Below are 18,637 nucleotides of genomic sequence, written 5' to 3' on the forward strand. Positions count from 1 at the left end.
TCCTTTTACTCTTCACATATTTATAGAATGCCTTAGGGTTTTCCTTGATTCTACTTGCCAAGGCCTTCTCGTGACCCCTTCTGGCTCTCCTAATTTCCTTCTTTAGTCCCTTCCTACAAGCCGTATACTCATCTAGATCCCTATCTTCGCCAAGCTCTCTGAACCTTTTGTACGCTTTCCTTTTCTTCTCGACTAGGTCCCGCACAGCTTTCGTGCACCACAGTTCCTTTAACCTACCAACTCCTCCCTGTCTGCTCGGAACATTGTCCTATAGAACCCTAGACAGACATTCCTTGAAAAACTGCCACCTCTCTTCAGTAGATTTCCCCGAGGATACCTCCTTCCAATTTACTCCTCTAATTTGCTGCCTTATGTCTTCATATTTCCCCTTACTCCATATAAACGCTTTCCTCGCTTGCCTGATCCTCTCTTTTTCCAATGCCAGCATAAAGGAGATAGAGTTATGATCGCTATCCTCAAGATGCTCTCCCACTGAGAGATCTGACACCTGTCCAGGTTCATTGGTCAGTATCAGATCAAGTACAGCCTCTCCTCTTGTAGGCTTGTCCACATGCTGTGTCAGGAAACCCTCCTGAACACACTTAACAAACTCCTCCCCATCCACTCCCCTTACCCTAGGGATATTCCAATCTATGTTTGGGAAATTAAAGTCTCCCATCACAAGAACTCTGCTATTATTGCAACTCTCCAGGATCTGTTTCCCTATCTGCTCCTCCACCTCCCTGTCACTATTGGGCGGCCTATAGAAAACTCCCAGCAAAGTGATCGACCCCTTCCCACTCCGAACTTCCACCCACAGAGACTCTGTAGCCTCCACAGCATACACCTTCTCTACAGCTGTGACACTATTCCTGATCAGCAGTGCCACTCCACCCCCTCTCTTGCCTCCCTCCCTGTCCTTCCTGAAACATCTGAATCCCAGCACCTGTAGTATCCAGTCCTGTCCCTGAGACATCCAAGTCTCCGTAATGGCTACCACATCACACTTCCAGGCATCGATCCACACTCTGAGCTCATCCCCTTTATTCACTATACTCCTGGCATTAAAGTAAACACATCTCAATCCTTTGGTCTGAGCTCTCCCCTTCTCTATCCCCCGTCCATCCTCCCTCTTGCACCGTCTATAACCCTTCTCTGTTTGCGAGCTAACTTCCTCGCTCCCAGTCACCTCATCTCGATCAACTCCCCCCAACCTATCTAGTTTAAACTCTCCCCAGTAGCCTTAGACAACCTTCCCGCCAGGATATTGGTCCCCCTTGGATTCAAGTGCCACCCGTTTTTTGTGTACAGGTCACACCTGTATGGTTGAATTTCTGATACAGATGGAGGGTGAGAAAGTAGGGTCCCAAACCAGTGTCCTCTGCTTGAACAGAGGGGAGTACGATAGGATTAGGGCGGAATTGGCTAATGTAGACTGGGCGAGCAGACTGGTAGGTAGGACAGCTGAGGAACAGTGGAGGATTTTTAAGGAGATTTTTTTAAGTACTCAGCAAAAATATATTCCGGTGATAAAGGAGGACTGTAAGAAAAGGGATAACCAGACGTGGATAACGAAGGAAATAAAGGAGAGTATTAAAATAAAAACAGATGCGTACAGAGTGGCCAAAAATAGTGGAGAATTAGTGGATTGGGAAAGCTTTAAAAAGCAACAAAGAATGACTAAGAAAGCGATTAAGAAAGGAAAGATAGATTATGAAACTAAACTAGCTCAAAATATAAAAAATGATAGTAAAAGTTTTTACAAATATATAAAAAGGAATAGAGTGGCTAGAGTGAATATTGGACCCTTGGAGGACGAGAGGGGGGATTTAATAGTGGAAAACGAGGAAATGGCTGAGACTTTAAATAAGTTCTTTGTGTCGGTCTTCACAGTGGAAGATACAAATAGTTTACCGAATATTAGAGATCGAGAGTTGGTGGGAGGTGAGGTCCTTAATACAATTACTGTTACTAAAGAGGTAGTGCTTGGTAGACTAATGGGACTGAAGGTAGACAAGTCCCCGGGCCCGGATGGAATGCATCCCAGGGTACTGAAAGAAATGGCTGAGGTAATAGCAGATGCGTTAGTAGTTATTTATCAAAATTCGCTGGAATCTGGGGTAGTGCCGGCTGATTGGAAAACAGCTACTGTTACGCCGCTGTTTAAAAACGGAAGTAGACAAAAGGCGGGTAACTACAGGCCGGTTAGCTTAACGTCCGTAGTTGGGAAGATGCTGGAGTCCATCATTAAAGAGGAAATAGCAGAGCACCTGGATAAGAATGGTTCGATCAAGCAGACGCAGCATGGATTCATGAAGGGAAAGTCGTGTTTGACGAATTTACTGGATTTTTATGAAGATGTGGCTAGTGCGGTTGACAGAGGGGAACCAGTGGATGTGGTGTTTTTAGATTTCCAGAAGGCATTCGATAAGGTGCCTCACAAAAGGTTGCTGCAGAAGATTGGGGTACACAGAGTTGGGGGTAAGGTGTTGGCGTGGATTGGGAATTGGCTATCTAACAGGAAGCAGAGAGTTGGAATAAATGGGTGCTTTTCTGGTTGGCAGTTGGTGACCAGTGGCGTGCCGCAGGGATCGGTGCTGGGGCCTCAACTGTTCACTGTTTACATAGATGATCTGGAGGAGGGGACTGAGTGTAGGGTATCAAAGTTTGCTGATGACACGAAGATGAGTGGGAAAGCGAATTGCGTGGAGGACGTGGAAAGTCTGCAGAGAGATTTGGATAGGCTGAGCGAGTGGGCGAGGATCTGGCAGATGGAATACAACGTTGGCAAATGTGAGGTTATCCACTTTGGAAGAAATAATCGTAAATTGGAATATTATTTAAATGGAAAAAAATTACATCATGCTACTGTGCAGAGGGACCTGGGGGTCCTTGTGCACGAATCGCAAAAACTCAGTCTGCAGGTGCAGCAGGTGATCAAGAAGGCGAATGGAATGTTGTCCTTTATCGCGAGAGGGATAGAATATAAAAGCAGGGAGGTCTTGCTGCAACTATACAAGGCACTAGTGAGGCCGCAACTGGAGTACTGTGTGCAGTTTTGGTCCCCTTATTTGCGAAAGGATATATTGGCCTTGGAGGGAGTGCAGAGAAGGTTCACCAGGTTGATACCGGAGATGAGGGGTGTAGCTTATGAGGAGAGATTGAACAGATTGGGTCTGTACTCGTTGGAGTTTAGAAGGATGAGGGGTGATCTTATAGAGACATATAGGATAATGAAGGGGCTGGATAGGGTAGAGGTAGAGAGATTCTTTCCACTTAGAAGGGAAACCAGAACTAGAGGGCACAGCCTCAAAATAAGTGGGGGCCGGTTCAGAACAGAGTTGAGGGGGAACTTCTTCTCTCAGAGGGTAGTGAATCTCTGGAATTCTCTGCTCATTGAAGTGGTGGAGGCTACCTCGTTGAATATGTTTAAATCACGGGTAGATAGATTTCTGATCGATAAGGGAATTAAGGGATATGGGGAGCAGGCGGGTAAGTGGAACTGATTCGCTTCAGATCAGCCATGTTCTTGTTGAATGGCAGGGCAGGCTCGAGGGGCTAGATGGCCTACTCCTGCTCCTATTTCTTATGTTCTTATGTTCTTCTGTTCTTAAATATAAATCTGTTAAAACTACCTTTGGTTTCCTAATAAGATGATATGGCCAGTTGAGCCTGCTGCGCCATTCAATTCGATCATAGATGATCTTGGACTTCAACTCCACTTCCCTGCCTGTTCCACATATCCTTTGATTCCCTGAGACCAAAAATCTGTCTTAACTGTATTCCGTGACAGAGGACCCATAACCTTCTGGTGGAGTGAATCTAAAGATTCACAATCCTTTGAACGAAGTGATATCCCTTTATCTCAGTCCCAAATGACTGTCCCCTTACTCTGTCCCACATTTCAGATTCCCCAACCAGCAGAAATACTCCCTCAATGTCTACCCTACCAAGCCATTTCAGAATTTTGTACGTTTCGATGAGATCACCTCTCATTCTTCCAAACTACAGAGAAAGTGGACATATTTTGTCCAGCTTCTCATCATAGGACAATCCCCTGATCCCAGAAACCAATTTAGTGAAACTTTGTTGTACCACCTTATTTTGGGTTTTTTTATTAGTGTCACAAGTAGCTTACATAAGCACTGCAATGAAGTTACTGTGAAAATCCCCTTGTTGCCAAACTCTGGCACCTGTTCGGGTACACTGAGGGAGAATTTAGCATGGCCAATTCACCTAACCAGCACATCTTTCAGACTGTGGGAGGAAACTGGAGCACCCGGAGGAAACTCATGCAGACACGGGGAGAACGTGCAGACTCCGCAGAGACAGTGACCCAAACTGGGAATCGAACCCAGGTCCCTGGCAATGTGAGGCAGCAGTGCGAATCACTGTGCCATCTCCAACTAAGTATATCTATTCTTAAATGTGGAGATCAAAACTGCACACACAACTCTGGTCTCACCAAAACCCTGTACAACTCTTGCAAGACTTCTTTATTCTGTACTCCTATGCCCTTGCAGTAAAGAGCGACATGCCATTTGTCTTCCTGACGTTTGGAGTTTGGAGTAATGCACTCAGACCTGCAAGGTTAATGTTATTTGGTTCTCAGTCAGCTGCTGGCCATGACATCAGATCACAGGTCTGAACTTCTGAAGAAATAGCAAGTGCCTCAATTTCCACATTAATATGCAGATTTATATTTGACTTAGGATAGATGCTTTGTCACGGTTTTATTTGATTAATTAATTCATTTCCATTTGCCATGGAGATTAAGCCAACGTACTAATCAATGCTTTTCCTGTACATTAATTAACTGAACTACTAAAGGGGCTGCGACAGCATACTTACCTCAGCTTGTCTTTACAACCAATGACTTTAATTACAGTAAGAACCAAAAACAAGTCACTATTTGTTGCTTTTTTCTATTTTTAGAATATTAAATATATTTAAGTATGATATTAAGATAACAGTAATTATGAGTAAGTTGTGTTTAAACAAGAAGAAGCACTAAACAACATAAAATGGACTTACCCACGTACTTAAATAAATTGCCAATTTTTAAACAAATGTCACAAGAATTTAACCCGACCCACTGGGTTTCTGGAAAGAAGTTGAATTCGACAGGATGACTGCAGAAGCCCTGCCAGGAACTGGCCATTGCTGATTCTTACTGGTATTCCCTGATGGGTGGCTACACCATCCACCCAAAGCTGGTGAAACCCTTCCTTAACTATGCAAGTAAGTAAGTTTATTTATTAGTCAGAAGTAGGCTTTCATTAACACCGCAATTAAGTTACTGTGAAAATCCCCTAGTCACCACACTCCGGCACCTGTTCAGGTACACCAAGGGAGAAGTTAGCATGGCCAATTCACCTACCCCGCTTATCTTTGGACTGTGGGAGGAAACCGGAGCACCCGGAGGAAACCCACGCAGACACTGGGAGAACGTACACTGTCTCCACACAGACAGTGAATCAAACCGGGAATCGAACCCGGGTCCCTGGCGCTGTGAGGCAGCAGTGCTAATCACTGTGCCACTGTGCCGCCCCCACTGATTGCAGATTATATTCCAATGACCCCCACTGGGCCCTCACTGCAATTTGAACTTTGGCCTGAGCAGCTTTTCCAACTAGGTGAGAACGATCTGAAGATGTTGGGAAGCAGAAGAGGCCATTAAAAGTAAGTTTATTTTTACTTTCCATTGTGAAGAATTGCATTTCTGGGCTCCGGAAAGCAAGTTCAGGCCTTCCGCACTGAAATTTTTGATTTGATTTTTTGATTTGATTTATCATTGTCACATGTATTAACATACAGTGAAAAGTATTGTTTCTTGCACGCTATACAGACAAAACATACCGTTCATAGAGAAGGAAACGAGAGAGTGCAGAATGTAGTGTTACAGCTAGGTTATAGAGAAAGATCAACTTAATGCAAGGTAAGTCCGTTCAAAAGTCTGACTGCAGCAGGGAAGAAGCTGTCCTTGAGTTGGTTGGTAGGTGACCTCAGATTTTTATATATTTTTCCCGAAGGAAGAAGGTGGAAGAGAGAATGTCCGGGATACATGGAGTCCTTAATTATGCTGGCTGCTTTGCTGAGGCAGCGGGAAGTGTAGACAGAGTCAATGGATGGGAGGCTGGCCTGTGTGATGTATTGGGCTACATTCACGACTTTTTGTAGTTTCTTGCGGTCTTGGGCAGAGCAGGAGACATACCAAGCTGTGATACAACTAGAAAGAATGCTTTCTATGGTGCATCCGTAAAAGTTGGTGAGAGTCATAGCTGACATGCCAATTTCCTTAGTCTTCTGAAAAAGTAGAGGCGTTGTTGGGCTTTCTTAACTATAGTGTCGGCATGGGGGGACCAGGACAGGTTGTTGGTGATCTGGACACCTAAAAACTTGAAGCTCTCGATCGTTTCTACTTCATTCCTGTTGATGTAGACAAGGGCATGTTCTCCTTTACGCTTCCTGAAGTCGATGACAATCTCCTTTGTTTTGTTGACATTGAGGGAGAGATTATTGTTGCCGCACCAGTTCACCAGATTCTCCATCTCATTCCTGCACTCTGTCTCGTCATTGTTTGAGATCCGACCCACTACGGTGGTGTTGTCAGCAAACTTGAAAATTGAATTGGAGGGGAATTTGGCCACACAGTCATAGGTGTATAAGGAATATAGTAGGGGGCTGAGAACACAGCCTTGTGGGGCACTGGTGTTGAGGATGATTGTGGAGGAGGTGTTGTTGCCTATCCTTACTGATTATGGTCTGTGAGTTAGGAAGTTCAGGATCCAGTCACAGAGGGAGGTGCTGAGGCCCAGGCCACGGAGTTTAGAGATGAGTTTTGTGGGAATAATAGTGTTGAAGGCTGAGCTGTAGTCAATAAATAGGAGTCTGACATAGGTGTCGTTGTTATCAAGGTGTTCCAGGGTTAAGTGTAGGGTCAGAAATACCTGCCTTCCACATCCTAATATGCTCCCAGAACTCCAGCCTCCACACTTACCTGAGCGCTGGCAGCTGGGCCCCTGGCTATCCAGTTTTTCATGGGCTAAAAGCCACTTTTCACCCTGCGACACGTTTCCTGCCAGGAACCTGCTGAGAGTTAAATTCGATCCCATAACTGATGTGTTGATTCAGTGTGTTATAGTTTGGGTTTGTTTCTTGATGTCACAAATGTCAGTCCAAGAAACAGAACATTAACGAAAATGATTTTTTAATGAAGCTTCTGTAATGGAGATTCATTCATAGTTCATGAGGCGTGGTTATGTAAGTGTTTGTAAGACAGTGTTGTTGAAGCAGATGGCCTGAGTAGGTGGCACAGTACTCGACATTCAAGTGCACTACAGCATGGAGAGGTGAAACTTGGATTTGTGCTCATAACCTTACGCATGACAAGATCTTTTTTTTTGCCAGTGCCCCTGGGGGATAGCACGCAGCAGTCTCTGAGTGGGTGTAGTACACTTGGATTTCAAAAGATATTCGACAAAATTCAAAGATGTAAGCTGCTGAGAAAGATAGGAGAAAGAGAAATGGAGTTTGTAGCAAATGAGCAGGGTTGGATAAAACATTTGACCAGCGTTAGAAAGCATAGCTTTGGTCTGCGGGACAGTGACTTTTGGAGATCTATAAGGATTACTTTCTGTGTCCATTGAAGTTTACATCCCCAGTTGGGAGCAGGCAAGAGCATCCATTCTGTTAATCTGTACCTGAGGTTTGCAAACAGAGTCTTATAACTACTATTAGACTGCAATTTGCATAATATAGCAGCTCAATGCTCCTAAATTGCATAGGCCGTGCCTTCGCATTAACATGGGCTGAGATGCCCTCTCACCCTGATTTTCAATCGTTAGCTCCCCTTTCTACGTATAAGTAGCAAACGCCAGTTGAAAATTGACCCCAGTCATTTTGTATATTAAAGTGATGATGAGGAAAATAGAAGCTTTCAGCAGGTACAAGAGGAAAAAATCGGCAGAGGCGTTAGTGGGAAACAGAGAGTGCAGGGTGGAAGAAAGCAATTAGGAGGACAAAGAGGGGATTTGAGAAAGTTCTGGCTGGGTGTGGCAGGACTGCAGAGCTTAGATCTGATCCATTGATTGTAGGATTGCTTAGCTCTATTGATCACAATTCTTCCACATGCAAGTAGTCCTGTGTTGTAACTTCATCAGGTAGGCAGCTCATTTTAGATGTGTCTGGTGCTGCTCCTGGCATGCCCTCTTGCACTCTTCATTGAACCTGGCTTGCTCCCCCGGTTTATGGGGAATATGTTGACCCATGAGATACAGATTGTAGTTGAATACAATTCTGCTGCTGCTGATGGACCACAGTGCTTTCTGAATGTCCAGCTTTGAATTGAAATCAAATGCATTTAGCACGGTGGTAATGCCACACAACACGATGGATCCTCCGTGTGAACATATGAACATACGAATTTGGAATTGGAGATGAACATTCAGCCCTTTGAGCCTGGTCCACCATATATTGGCTGATCTAATTGTGGCCTCAGCTTCACATTCCATCTATGCCCCATTATCTTTGACTGCCTTGATAGTCAAGAATCTATCTATCTCTGCCTTACTAATATTCAATGACCCTGCCTCCACCACTCTCTGGGAAGAGAGTTCCATAGACTCAACCCTCTCAGAGAAAAAAAATCCTCATCTCTCTTTTTTTTAAGCAGTGTCCCCTAGTTCACCACAAGGGGAAGTATCTTTTCAGCATCCAACCTGTCAGGACTGCTGATGATCTTCACCTCATGGATAGAGAATTGGCTAATGGGCAGGAAGGGAGGCGATGGCCTCCTGGTATTATCGCTAGACAATGAATCCAGAAATTCAGCTAATGTTCTGGGACTTGGGTTCGAATCCTGCCATGGTAGATGGTGGAATTTGAATTCAGTAAAGAAAATCTGGAATTAAGAATCTACGGATGACTATGAAACCATTGTCGATTGTCATAAAAACTCATCTGGTTCATTAATGTCCTTTGGGGAAGGAAATCTGCCGTCCTTACCTATCTGGCCTACATGTGACTCCAGAGTCGCAGCAATGTGGTTGACTCTCAACTGCCCTCCAAGGGCAACAAATGCTGGCCAGCCAGCGACACCCATGTCCCACAGATGAATGAAAAAAAACAGCAAGCGGGGATAAGGAGTTCTTTTTTAGGTTGGTGACCAGTGGGGTTTCACAGGGATCAGTACTGGATCCGCAACTATTTATAATGTATTAATGACTTGGAGGAAGGAAGCAAATGTACTGTAGCCAAATTTGCAGATGACACAAAAATAGGTGGAAAGGCAAGTTGCGAGAGGGATACCAGCAGTTTACACAGAGGTTAAGTAAGTGGGCAATAAGTTGGCAAATGCAGTATAAGTGGGAAAATGTGAAATTATTGATTTTGGAAGGGAGAACAAAAGAACAGTATTATTTAAATGGAGAAAAACTGCAGAAAGCTGCAACACAAAGGGACTTGTGCACCAAACACAGAAGGCTAGCACAAGAGGTGCAGCAGGTAATCAGGCTAATGGAATGTCGGTCCTTATTTCAAGGTGGTTGGAATATAAGAGTAGGGAAGTCTTGCTGCAACCGTACAAGGTACTGGTGAGACCACCTCTGAGTACTGTGAGCAGTTTTTGTCCTCTTATTTAAGGAAAGATTATTTCACTGAAGGCAGTTCAGAGAAGGTTCACTAGAATGATCCCCGGTATGGAGGGACTGTCTTGCGAAGAATGGTTAAATAGGTTAGGACTCTGTTAATTGGAATTTAGAAGAATGAGAGGTGATCTCATTGAAATGTACAGGATTCTTAAGAGGCCTGACAGGGTAAATGCTGAGAGGATGTTTCTCCTCATGGGACAGTCTACGACCAGGGAACATAGTTTCAGAATAAAGAAGCACCATTTTAAGACTGAGATGAGGAGGAATTTTTTCTCTGAGGGTTGTGAGTCTTTGGAATTCCTTGCCACAGATTGCTGTGCAGGCCAAGTCCTTCTGCATATCGAAGGTTGGGATAGATTTTTGATCAGGAAGGGAATCGAGGGTTACTGGGAAAAGACAGGAAAGTTGACGTGAGGACTGTTGGTTCAGCCATGATCTTATTGAATGGCGGAGCAAGCTTGAGGGGCTGAATGGCCTACTATTCCTATGTGTTATGATCTCTCATTCTTTGGAACTCCAATAGATACAAGCCTACGTTTTTTTCATAAGATAACATCCCCATCCTAGGTTTCAGTCAAATGAACCTTCCCTTGTTTATATCCTTCCATAAATAAGGCAACCAAATCTGTATGCAGAAATCCAGACGTGGTTTCACCAACACCCTGTACAAATATAGCAGAACATCCTTACTTTTATAGTCTTCCCCTTGCAATAAACTTTATCTCCACATGGACTGTGTGGTGGTCATGCCTGTAAATACAAAATAACACAAATGTATCTTCACTTGCCTGACAAGTATAGCTCCAACAACAGTTGCGAAGCTTGACACCATCCAAAACAACACACTCTGCTTAATTGGCATCTCATTCACTCCCACCATCACCAATGCACAATGGCAGCAGCATGTACCATGCACAAGGTGCGCTGCAGCAGTTCACCAAGGCTCCCTCGACAACAACTTCCAAATCCGCAATCTCTACCACCTAGAAGGACGAGGGCGGTAGATAGAAACATAGAAACTCGAAGCAGGATGAGGCCATTCAGCCCTTCAAGACTGCTCCGCCATTCATTTTGATCATGGCTGATCATCGAATTCACGGTGGCACAGTGGTTAGCACTGCTGCTTCAAGCGCCAGGGACCCGGGTTCGATTCCCGGCTTGGATCACTGACTGTGTGAAGTTTGCACGTTCTCTCCATGTCTGTGTGGGTTTCTTCCGGGTGCTCCGGTTTCCTCTCACATTCTGAAAGATGTGCTGGTTAGGTGAAGAGGAATTTCACAGTAACTTCATTGTAGTGTTAATGTAAGCCTTACTTCTGAATAATAAATAAAATACACTTCCTGATCCCCCCCCTTCCTCCTATATCCCTTGATCCCTTTAGCCCCTAGAGCTATATCTAATTTCTTCTTCAAATCAGACAACATTTTGGCCTCAACTACATCCTGTGGCAGTGAACTCCACACATCCACCACTCTCTGGGTGAAGAAATTTCTCTTCACCTCAGTTCTAAAAGGTTTACCTTTTATCCTCAAACTATGACCCCTAGTTCTGGACTCCCCCACTATTGGGAACATTCTTTCTGAATCTACCCTGTCTAACCCTGTTAGGATTTTATAAGTTTCTATGAGATCCCCTCTCACTCTTCTAAATTCCAGTGAATATAATCCTAACCGACTTAGTCTTTTCTCATTTGACAGACCTGCAATCTGAGAAATCAGCCTGGTAAACCTTTGCTGCACTCCCTCTATATCCTTCCTCAGATAAAGACACCAAAACTGCACACAATGCTCCAGGTGTGGCCTCACCAATGCCCTATACAATTGCAGCAAAACAACTCTATCCCTATACTCAAATCCTCTCACTATGAAGGCCAACATACCATTTGCCGCCTTTACTGCCTGCTGTACCTTCATGCTTACTTTCAGCAACTGATGCACAAGGTCTCGCTGAGTATCCACCTCTCTCATTTTACACCCATTCAAGTAATAACCTATCTTCCTATTATTGCTACCAAAGTGGATAAGTTCACATTTGTCCACATTATACTGTATCTAGCATGCATATGCCCACATACTCAGCCTGTCCAAATGACGCTGAAGCATCTCTGCATTCTCCTCACAGCTCACCCTCCCACCCAACTTTTGTATCATCTGCAAATTTGGAGATAATACATTCAGTTCCCTCTTCCAGATCATTAATATGTAATGTGAGCAGTTGGGGTCCTAGCATAGATCCCTACAGAACCCAACTAGTCACTGACTGCCAAGCAGAAAAAGCCATTTATGACAACTCTTTGCTTCCTATCTGCTAACCAGCTTTCTATCCATCTCAAGACATTACCTGCAACCCCATGTACTTTAATGATGCATGGTAATACCACCACCTGCAAGTTCTCCTCCAAGCCACGCACCAATCCTGACTTGGAACAATATCACTGTTCCTTTACTATTGCTGGGTCAAAATCCTGGAACTCCCTTTGTGACAGCGCCGTGGGTGTTCCTACAACATATGGCCTGGAGCAATTCAAGAAGGCAGCTCACACTACCTTCTCAAGGGCAAGTAGGGATGGGTAATAAATGCTGGCCGAGTCAGCAACACCCACATCCTGAACAAATAATTATAAAAGAGAACAGCCACTGAGCATCATATGAATTTTTCGGTTAAGTAATCAGATTACATCAATGCATAGATAATGGGAAATGACTAAAAAGAAACAATTGTCTGGAAGGTTTGTTGTTCAAGCAGTGATGAACTTTTTTATACCTGTGCTCCATTTTGTTGTGTTTTATAAGATAAAAATATATTAATGACAGACACCATTGTTTTGTTTAGTCCCGAAGGAAGTGCAGAATTTATTTATAATATCGGTCACTTATGAGTCATGTCTTTCTTAGCCTGAAAGGAGTTGTCATTTATCATTAACAACTTGTTTTTGGAACATAAGGACATTAAGGTGCAATCACTATAAGATCACATATCTTTAAAATAAATGCTTAACTTACAGAAATGAAGCATAAGGAAATATTTATTTTCTAAAAACCCTTGAGGTACTTTATGATTTGTTCATCAGTTTTCCACAGAACACACTGAGAAAAAGTGTTACATTAACATTTTTAGGTTTGGTGCATTTGAAATGAAATCACTCCTGTTTTTAGGGTGTAAAATGGGGAGCAAAGCCAAATTAGCAGTGGGACACTGTCCACTGATCAGCACAGGCATTGACCCCACTGCTACATTCATGTGGCTCAATATTTGGTTATCCCAGCCAGCCACTTGAAGCAGAGATAAGGCACCTGAATACTTCTGGGGCCCAACACCTATTGAAGGATCCCCCGTGTAAAATTTGTTATTTTTTAGTGGGACCCACTCCAAATTCTTCAAGTGCTATTTTGTGGCCATCAATCCTTTTTTAATCCTTTATGTGGAGCAAAGAGGTGTTACCACCTTCACCCTCTGCCCTGCCACCCTCCCCATCTGCATAGCCATGGTGATCAGGCCTCCCCTTCACCCCGCCCTATTGTCTGCTCCAGCAATAGCTCCTTGACACCAAAGCAGACAACCCAAAGATTTTTCTCAAGGGGTGAGTTTTTGCACAACACTACCAGCATCGAGGACCAATTCCTAGTTATCCTCAATCTTCTTGGTTTATGTGTATGCTGCCTCCAAAACAAAAAAATACATTGATAAAAACTTACCTGGTGTATTAATGCAGTTAAAACAAAGCTCTGAAACTTGGGCCTGGATCTTGCATTTGGCATGGAGGGGTTTGAAGAAGTGAGTGTGTGTAAAATCCTGTGAGCACTGTGTCCACCTCCAACCAACCTGTCGCTACCACCTCCATATTCACATACAGTGGGGGTCATTGGACGTTGCACCCACTTGAGGGCCAATTCTCACTCTCACCAAATGACCTTGGGGGGAGCGGTGGGGGGAGGGGGCCTTCCCCTCAGAGGGCATGGAAAGGGCATGGGGGATATGAGCGGCATGGAGAAGGCTTGGGAATGTGAGTGGACATGGAAAGAGCATGGGCGCGTGAAGGGGCATGGGAATATGAGTAGACATTGCAACACCTTTTAAACTGTCAATAAGTGCCGGTTCTCAGCAAACTTTTCCCAAGGTTCACAAACTGACTTATCTGGTCAGCTCCCAAACCCACCTGCCGACACGAAAGCACTAAAGACAGGTAGATTTGAATTTCCAGCAGGGATTTAAACTGCAAACCTGATGTCACTTTGAGTGAGCATCAGGTCCTGACCCGTTATGATTCTGACAATTTCCCTAACAATTCCAATAATGGAATAATAGAATTGTTAGGGAAATTCAAAGCTGTGGTCTTGCAGGCCTCCACTTTGACCCTCTGAACTCGGGTTTGCTCCAAGTCAGGAGACAAAAATGTGGTTGTTTATTTTGAAACGGTGTTTCCTATAGTTCTAGGTTCCCCCACAAAGGGGAAACATCCTCTCATCATCTACCCTGTCAAGCCTGCTGAAAAATTTATGCTTCAATAAGATCACTTCTCATTCTTCTAAATGTCAGTGAGTACAGGCCGAACCTGCTCAATCATTCCTCTTAAGACAATCTCTTTATCCCAGGAATCAGCCTTGAGAACCTTCACTGAACTGTTTCAAATGAACTGCTTCCCCTCCTTGAGCAAGGAGGCCAAAACTGTGCTCAGTGTGGTCTCAGCAATAGTTGTAGCAAGACCTCCCTACTTTTATTTCAATAAAGGCCAACATTCCATTTGCCTTCCTAATTACTTGTTGTATCTACATGTGCACAGCAATTGCCCTCATGCCTGATTCTTCTAAGGCCACTGATTGGTCTCCAGGATGTATGCTCAATCTTTGGTCCAAATCCCACTGGACTTAATCCTATAGTTTGCTTTCTTATGAGACCCTCCAACAAGTAGTTATTTAGCCGCAGGATGTTTGGCCTTGCGTCCGTTTTTGCTTCAGGGTCTCATTTGTTTTTGAAAGGGGCATATGATTGTCCACGACTTATGAGGCATCTTTTGAATGAAAGGTAAACACAAGCACAGTAAGCTCCTTCATTAGCAATAATTTTTTAACAGTCAATCTCAGGCGTCCTTCTAAGCAAGCTTATACAGGAATTCTTAGGCATATTCTTACCCTACTATATCACCCCAACACCATGAGCTCTCATTATGTTTAGAAACCTTTTATGTGGCATCTTATCAAATGCCTTTTCGTAATGCAAATACATTACATCTACTTGTTCCCCTTTATCCATCCTGCTTGTTACATCATCAAAGAAGTCTAATAAATTTTCCAAACATGATTTTTCCTTTGCAAAACTGTGTTGACTCTGTCTGATTATATCATGATTTTCTAAATGTTCTGCTACTACCTTCTTAATACTGTATTCTAGCATATTCCCAATGACGGATGTTAGGCTAACTGATCTGTAGTTTCCTGCTTTCTGTCTCCCTCCTTTCTTGAACAGAATTATTACATTTGCGGTTTTCCAAGCCAAGTAAGATATTGGGAGAAATGTGACATGTCCCTTACAGTATATTGTCACGTGAAGCTAGGGTTGTAGGAATTGAATCAAATTGATTCTGATTGTAAGTGTTACCTGTATATTCACTTTACCGTAAGATAAAGCAGTTTATCGATTGATGTCAGGCTTAATCTCAAGTGCTTTCTTGGTCTTCAGAGAAGATTGAACAAGTACATGTGTAGAAGACTCAAACATTCAGTTTAGGTCAGGAGAGAATACTTGTGCACTGGGCTGTGATCTCATACAAATAGGTCTAGAACTGTGTAAGTCAAATCTCATTAAAGTAACACTCTCAGACTGCTAATGAGTGTGACCGACACCATTGAATCCGCTAAGATATTTATGGTAGATTGAAAGTTTATAACAATCCTATTAACAGTCAATGTAAGTAGTAAAAGCACCAGCCTAGATTTTGGGGTCCTTTTTTTGTGCATGTGATTTGAGATATTCTTGTGTTTCTCTTTCAGACGATCAAGCCTGGTGATAACGACGAAGTTGTACTGGGGAGGAAAGTGAGTGCTTAGTAAAGTTGCTTGTCCCTCTGTTTCTTTGCCTTTGGATCTATTTTTATACAAATTCAGAAATAACATGCAGGACAGGAGTTCCTGGCCCCTCTTGCCAGTGGGATCTTCCAGTCCCGCCAAAACTGAACTCTCACAGCTGGTTCCTTGGTGGTGGGGTGGATGAGCCATTCAAAAGTAGTCCAGCCGGTGACCAATGGCTTGCTGCATCTGATATGGGAAAATCTGGCGGGGGGGAGGGGTCGAGTGCAGAAAATCCCAGCCATAATTAATTTTGCTGCATTGAATTGATTTTATGAGAGTCTATAGCAATTGCTAACTATTCAACCAATGGACTTCTTTAATAGCTCAGCAAACTTGGTTAGTAAGTTAGTGAGTCATGCTTGGCAAATTTTTCCTCATTCCATCAATGATCTACAATGACCTCGCTGCAATCTGCTGATCTCAAAACTCTGTAGTCACAGAATTTTTCAAAAAAATTCTTCAATGGCCTTTTCCAAATGAAATCAACAATTTCAAACATTCAATTGACATCTACATCTTAGCGCTGCAATTCCGTCCTTGCTAAGGTTCTTACTGAGGCCCTTATTCTTCTGCTTTTATGACATGCTCCCTTACAAATACAAGGTTTGAGAACAGGGTGGTTAGGTTTGTTCTTCTGCAGCCTTTAGGAATTAAAGTGACTCTTGGCAGTCAAACTGTCTTCCAGTCATCTTTCTTTTGGGTAAAGCAGTTTGGATCCAAGCTTGAATCTCCTTCACATGCTAGCATTGGAAAGGACAGTTAAAAAGCAATGCATTCTCCTTCTCATGAAAGACAGTGATATCTGTTACCATTTCTCTGATGTGGAGATGCCAGCATTGGACTGGAGTAAGCACAGTAAGAATTATCACAACACCAGGTTAAAGTCCAACAGGTTTATTTGGTAGCATATGCCACAAGCTTTCGGAGCATGGCCCCTTCATCAGGTGAGTGGGAGCCCCACTCACCCGATAAAGGGGCCGTGCTCCGAAAGTTTATTGGTTGTGCTACCAAATAAACCTGTTGGACTTTAACCTGGTGTTGTGATACTTCTTACCATTTCTCTGACCCTGGACACAGGCTCAAGTGCACCACTGATCAATGTGAGAGAGGAAGGACTGAAAAGTCCAATTAAATCCTAGAAGACTTTCATGGTAAGGCTGATCCTCAAGTTCTTGATTACAGTAGTGCTAGCCACCACTCCAGAAAATATCAAACTGCTTGGTACTTCCTCATGTCACCTTCTCATCACAGATAACGCCTGACCTGATGCCTTTTTGAGGGTGTTATGCGTGGAATAGTAAATTCCATGGGTGTAATGGACCCTTCCACTCCCCCATCAGCACTGTCATTTTCATGAGAAGCATCTTCAATGACTTTATATCAGGTTGATGCTCCCTAATCATTGATCCTGTGAAGATTGCTTCCCCAGCCAATAGTGGTCATTTCTCACCCTTCTGGAAGAATGACTTGTTCATCTTCTTCAATTCCCAGTTCCTTGTGCTCATTGGTGTGAATATCTGATTTCATAATTCATATGTTTTAGGAAGTAACATTTAGTTTAGAAATTGAATTTAAATTCCAATACATGGAAATATTTGGTTAATAAACTGGTATGCAGCTCTGGGGTAATTACAGTTCAGAGAGAGTAATCTGTGTTTATTTCATAAGGTGGAGATGCCGGCGTTGGACTGGGGTAAATACAGTAAGAAGTCTCACAACACCAGGTTAAAGTCCAACAGGTTTATTTGGTAACAAAAGCCACTAGCTTTCGGAGCGCTCGCTCTCCTTCGTCAGATGAATTCAGAACAGAACTCCCACTTACCTGACGAAGGAGCAGCGCTCTGAAAGCTAGTGGCTTTTGCTACCAAATAAACCTGTTGGACTTTAACCTAGTGTTGTGAGACTTCTTACTGTGTTTACCCCAGTCCAACGCCGGCATCTCCACGTTGTGAATATAGGACAGGAATTGAGAAGTTTGTGTCTATACAATAGCCTTGGAGTTTCAAAGCAAAGAGCAACTCTGTCTGTGCCCAGTTAGAAATTTTGCAATTTCACATAGTGATCCTTTCGTCTGATGCCTTTATCTACATATTCTTGACAGTTCATTTTCCATCTTCCCAACTCTCTTATTCTTTTGTGTCTGCCCTAGAGTTGTAATGGGAAGGCCTACCTGGTGGGATAATCCACCCATTTGAAGGAAATCTGGTTCAATGTCTCTGAACTAGGAATGATGGAGAAACTAGAGGTATGGAGTACTTCTGAAGCCAGGGCAGATGGAGAGAGGGAATTCCTCTTGCTGCTGGGGGTGGATGAGATTGCAATTGTCGTGGTATCTTGGAGGTGTTCATCTATTTAATCTATTAAATATAGATGAATCCAAGTTAACATTCTTGTCCTATTTTTCCGATTAAATAGTTTATTTATTAGTTTAGTTTATTTAATTTATTAGTGTCACAAGTAGCCTTACATTAACAAAACAATGAAGTTACTGTGAAAATCCCCTACAATTAGCTCTTAATTGTAAAATTTTCCAATGTCACTAATCATTTTTTACTAAAATTCAAAGGTTTCCAGAGGTGCAACCTCTCTGACATATCTCCCAAAATGCAGCATGAGTTTGTGTGATGGGTACAACATTTGGATGATTGTGTAAAATTTTTAATTTTCTGCACAAACATTCCCTCAGATAAAATGAAAAAGCTCCAAACTGCCGCCTCTGACAAGACAAATGAAGGCAAAAATGTGGAACAAGGGTGGACTCTCCCTATGCTTATTATTAGGCTTATGCAGGGGCTAGTGTAACAGAGAAATCAAGTACACTGAATGAGACAAGGCACTCACTCCATCTTCATTCATGATCGATATGGGTTCCACCAATGGGGACTTGGCCAAGCAGCATAGAGTTCCAAAGTAGTAGATAAC

The 18,637-nt window shown here is 43.2% G+C and overlaps 1 protein-coding gene across 1 annotated transcript in view; it reads left to right on the top strand.

Moving 5' to 3' along the window:
• Positions 1-18,637, top strand: part of kcnab1a (potassium voltage-gated channel subfamily A regulatory beta subunit 1a) — a 395,957-nt gene that overhangs the window by 328,811 nt on the left and 48,509 nt on the right. Inside the window, exon 8 of the mRNA XM_078208296.1 lies at positions 15,638-15,682. Within this exon, the coding sequence (XP_078064422.1) occupies positions 15,638-15,682 (45 nt within the window). The remainder of the gene's footprint in view (positions 1-15,637; positions 15,683-18,637) is intronic.

Source organism: Mustelus asterias, chromosome 3, assembly GCF_964213995.1.
Source record: "Mustelus asterias chromosome 3, sMusAst1.hap1.1, whole genome shotgun sequence".
NCBI lineage: Eukaryota > Metazoa > Chordata > Chondrichthyes > Carcharhiniformes > Triakidae > Mustelus > Mustelus asterias.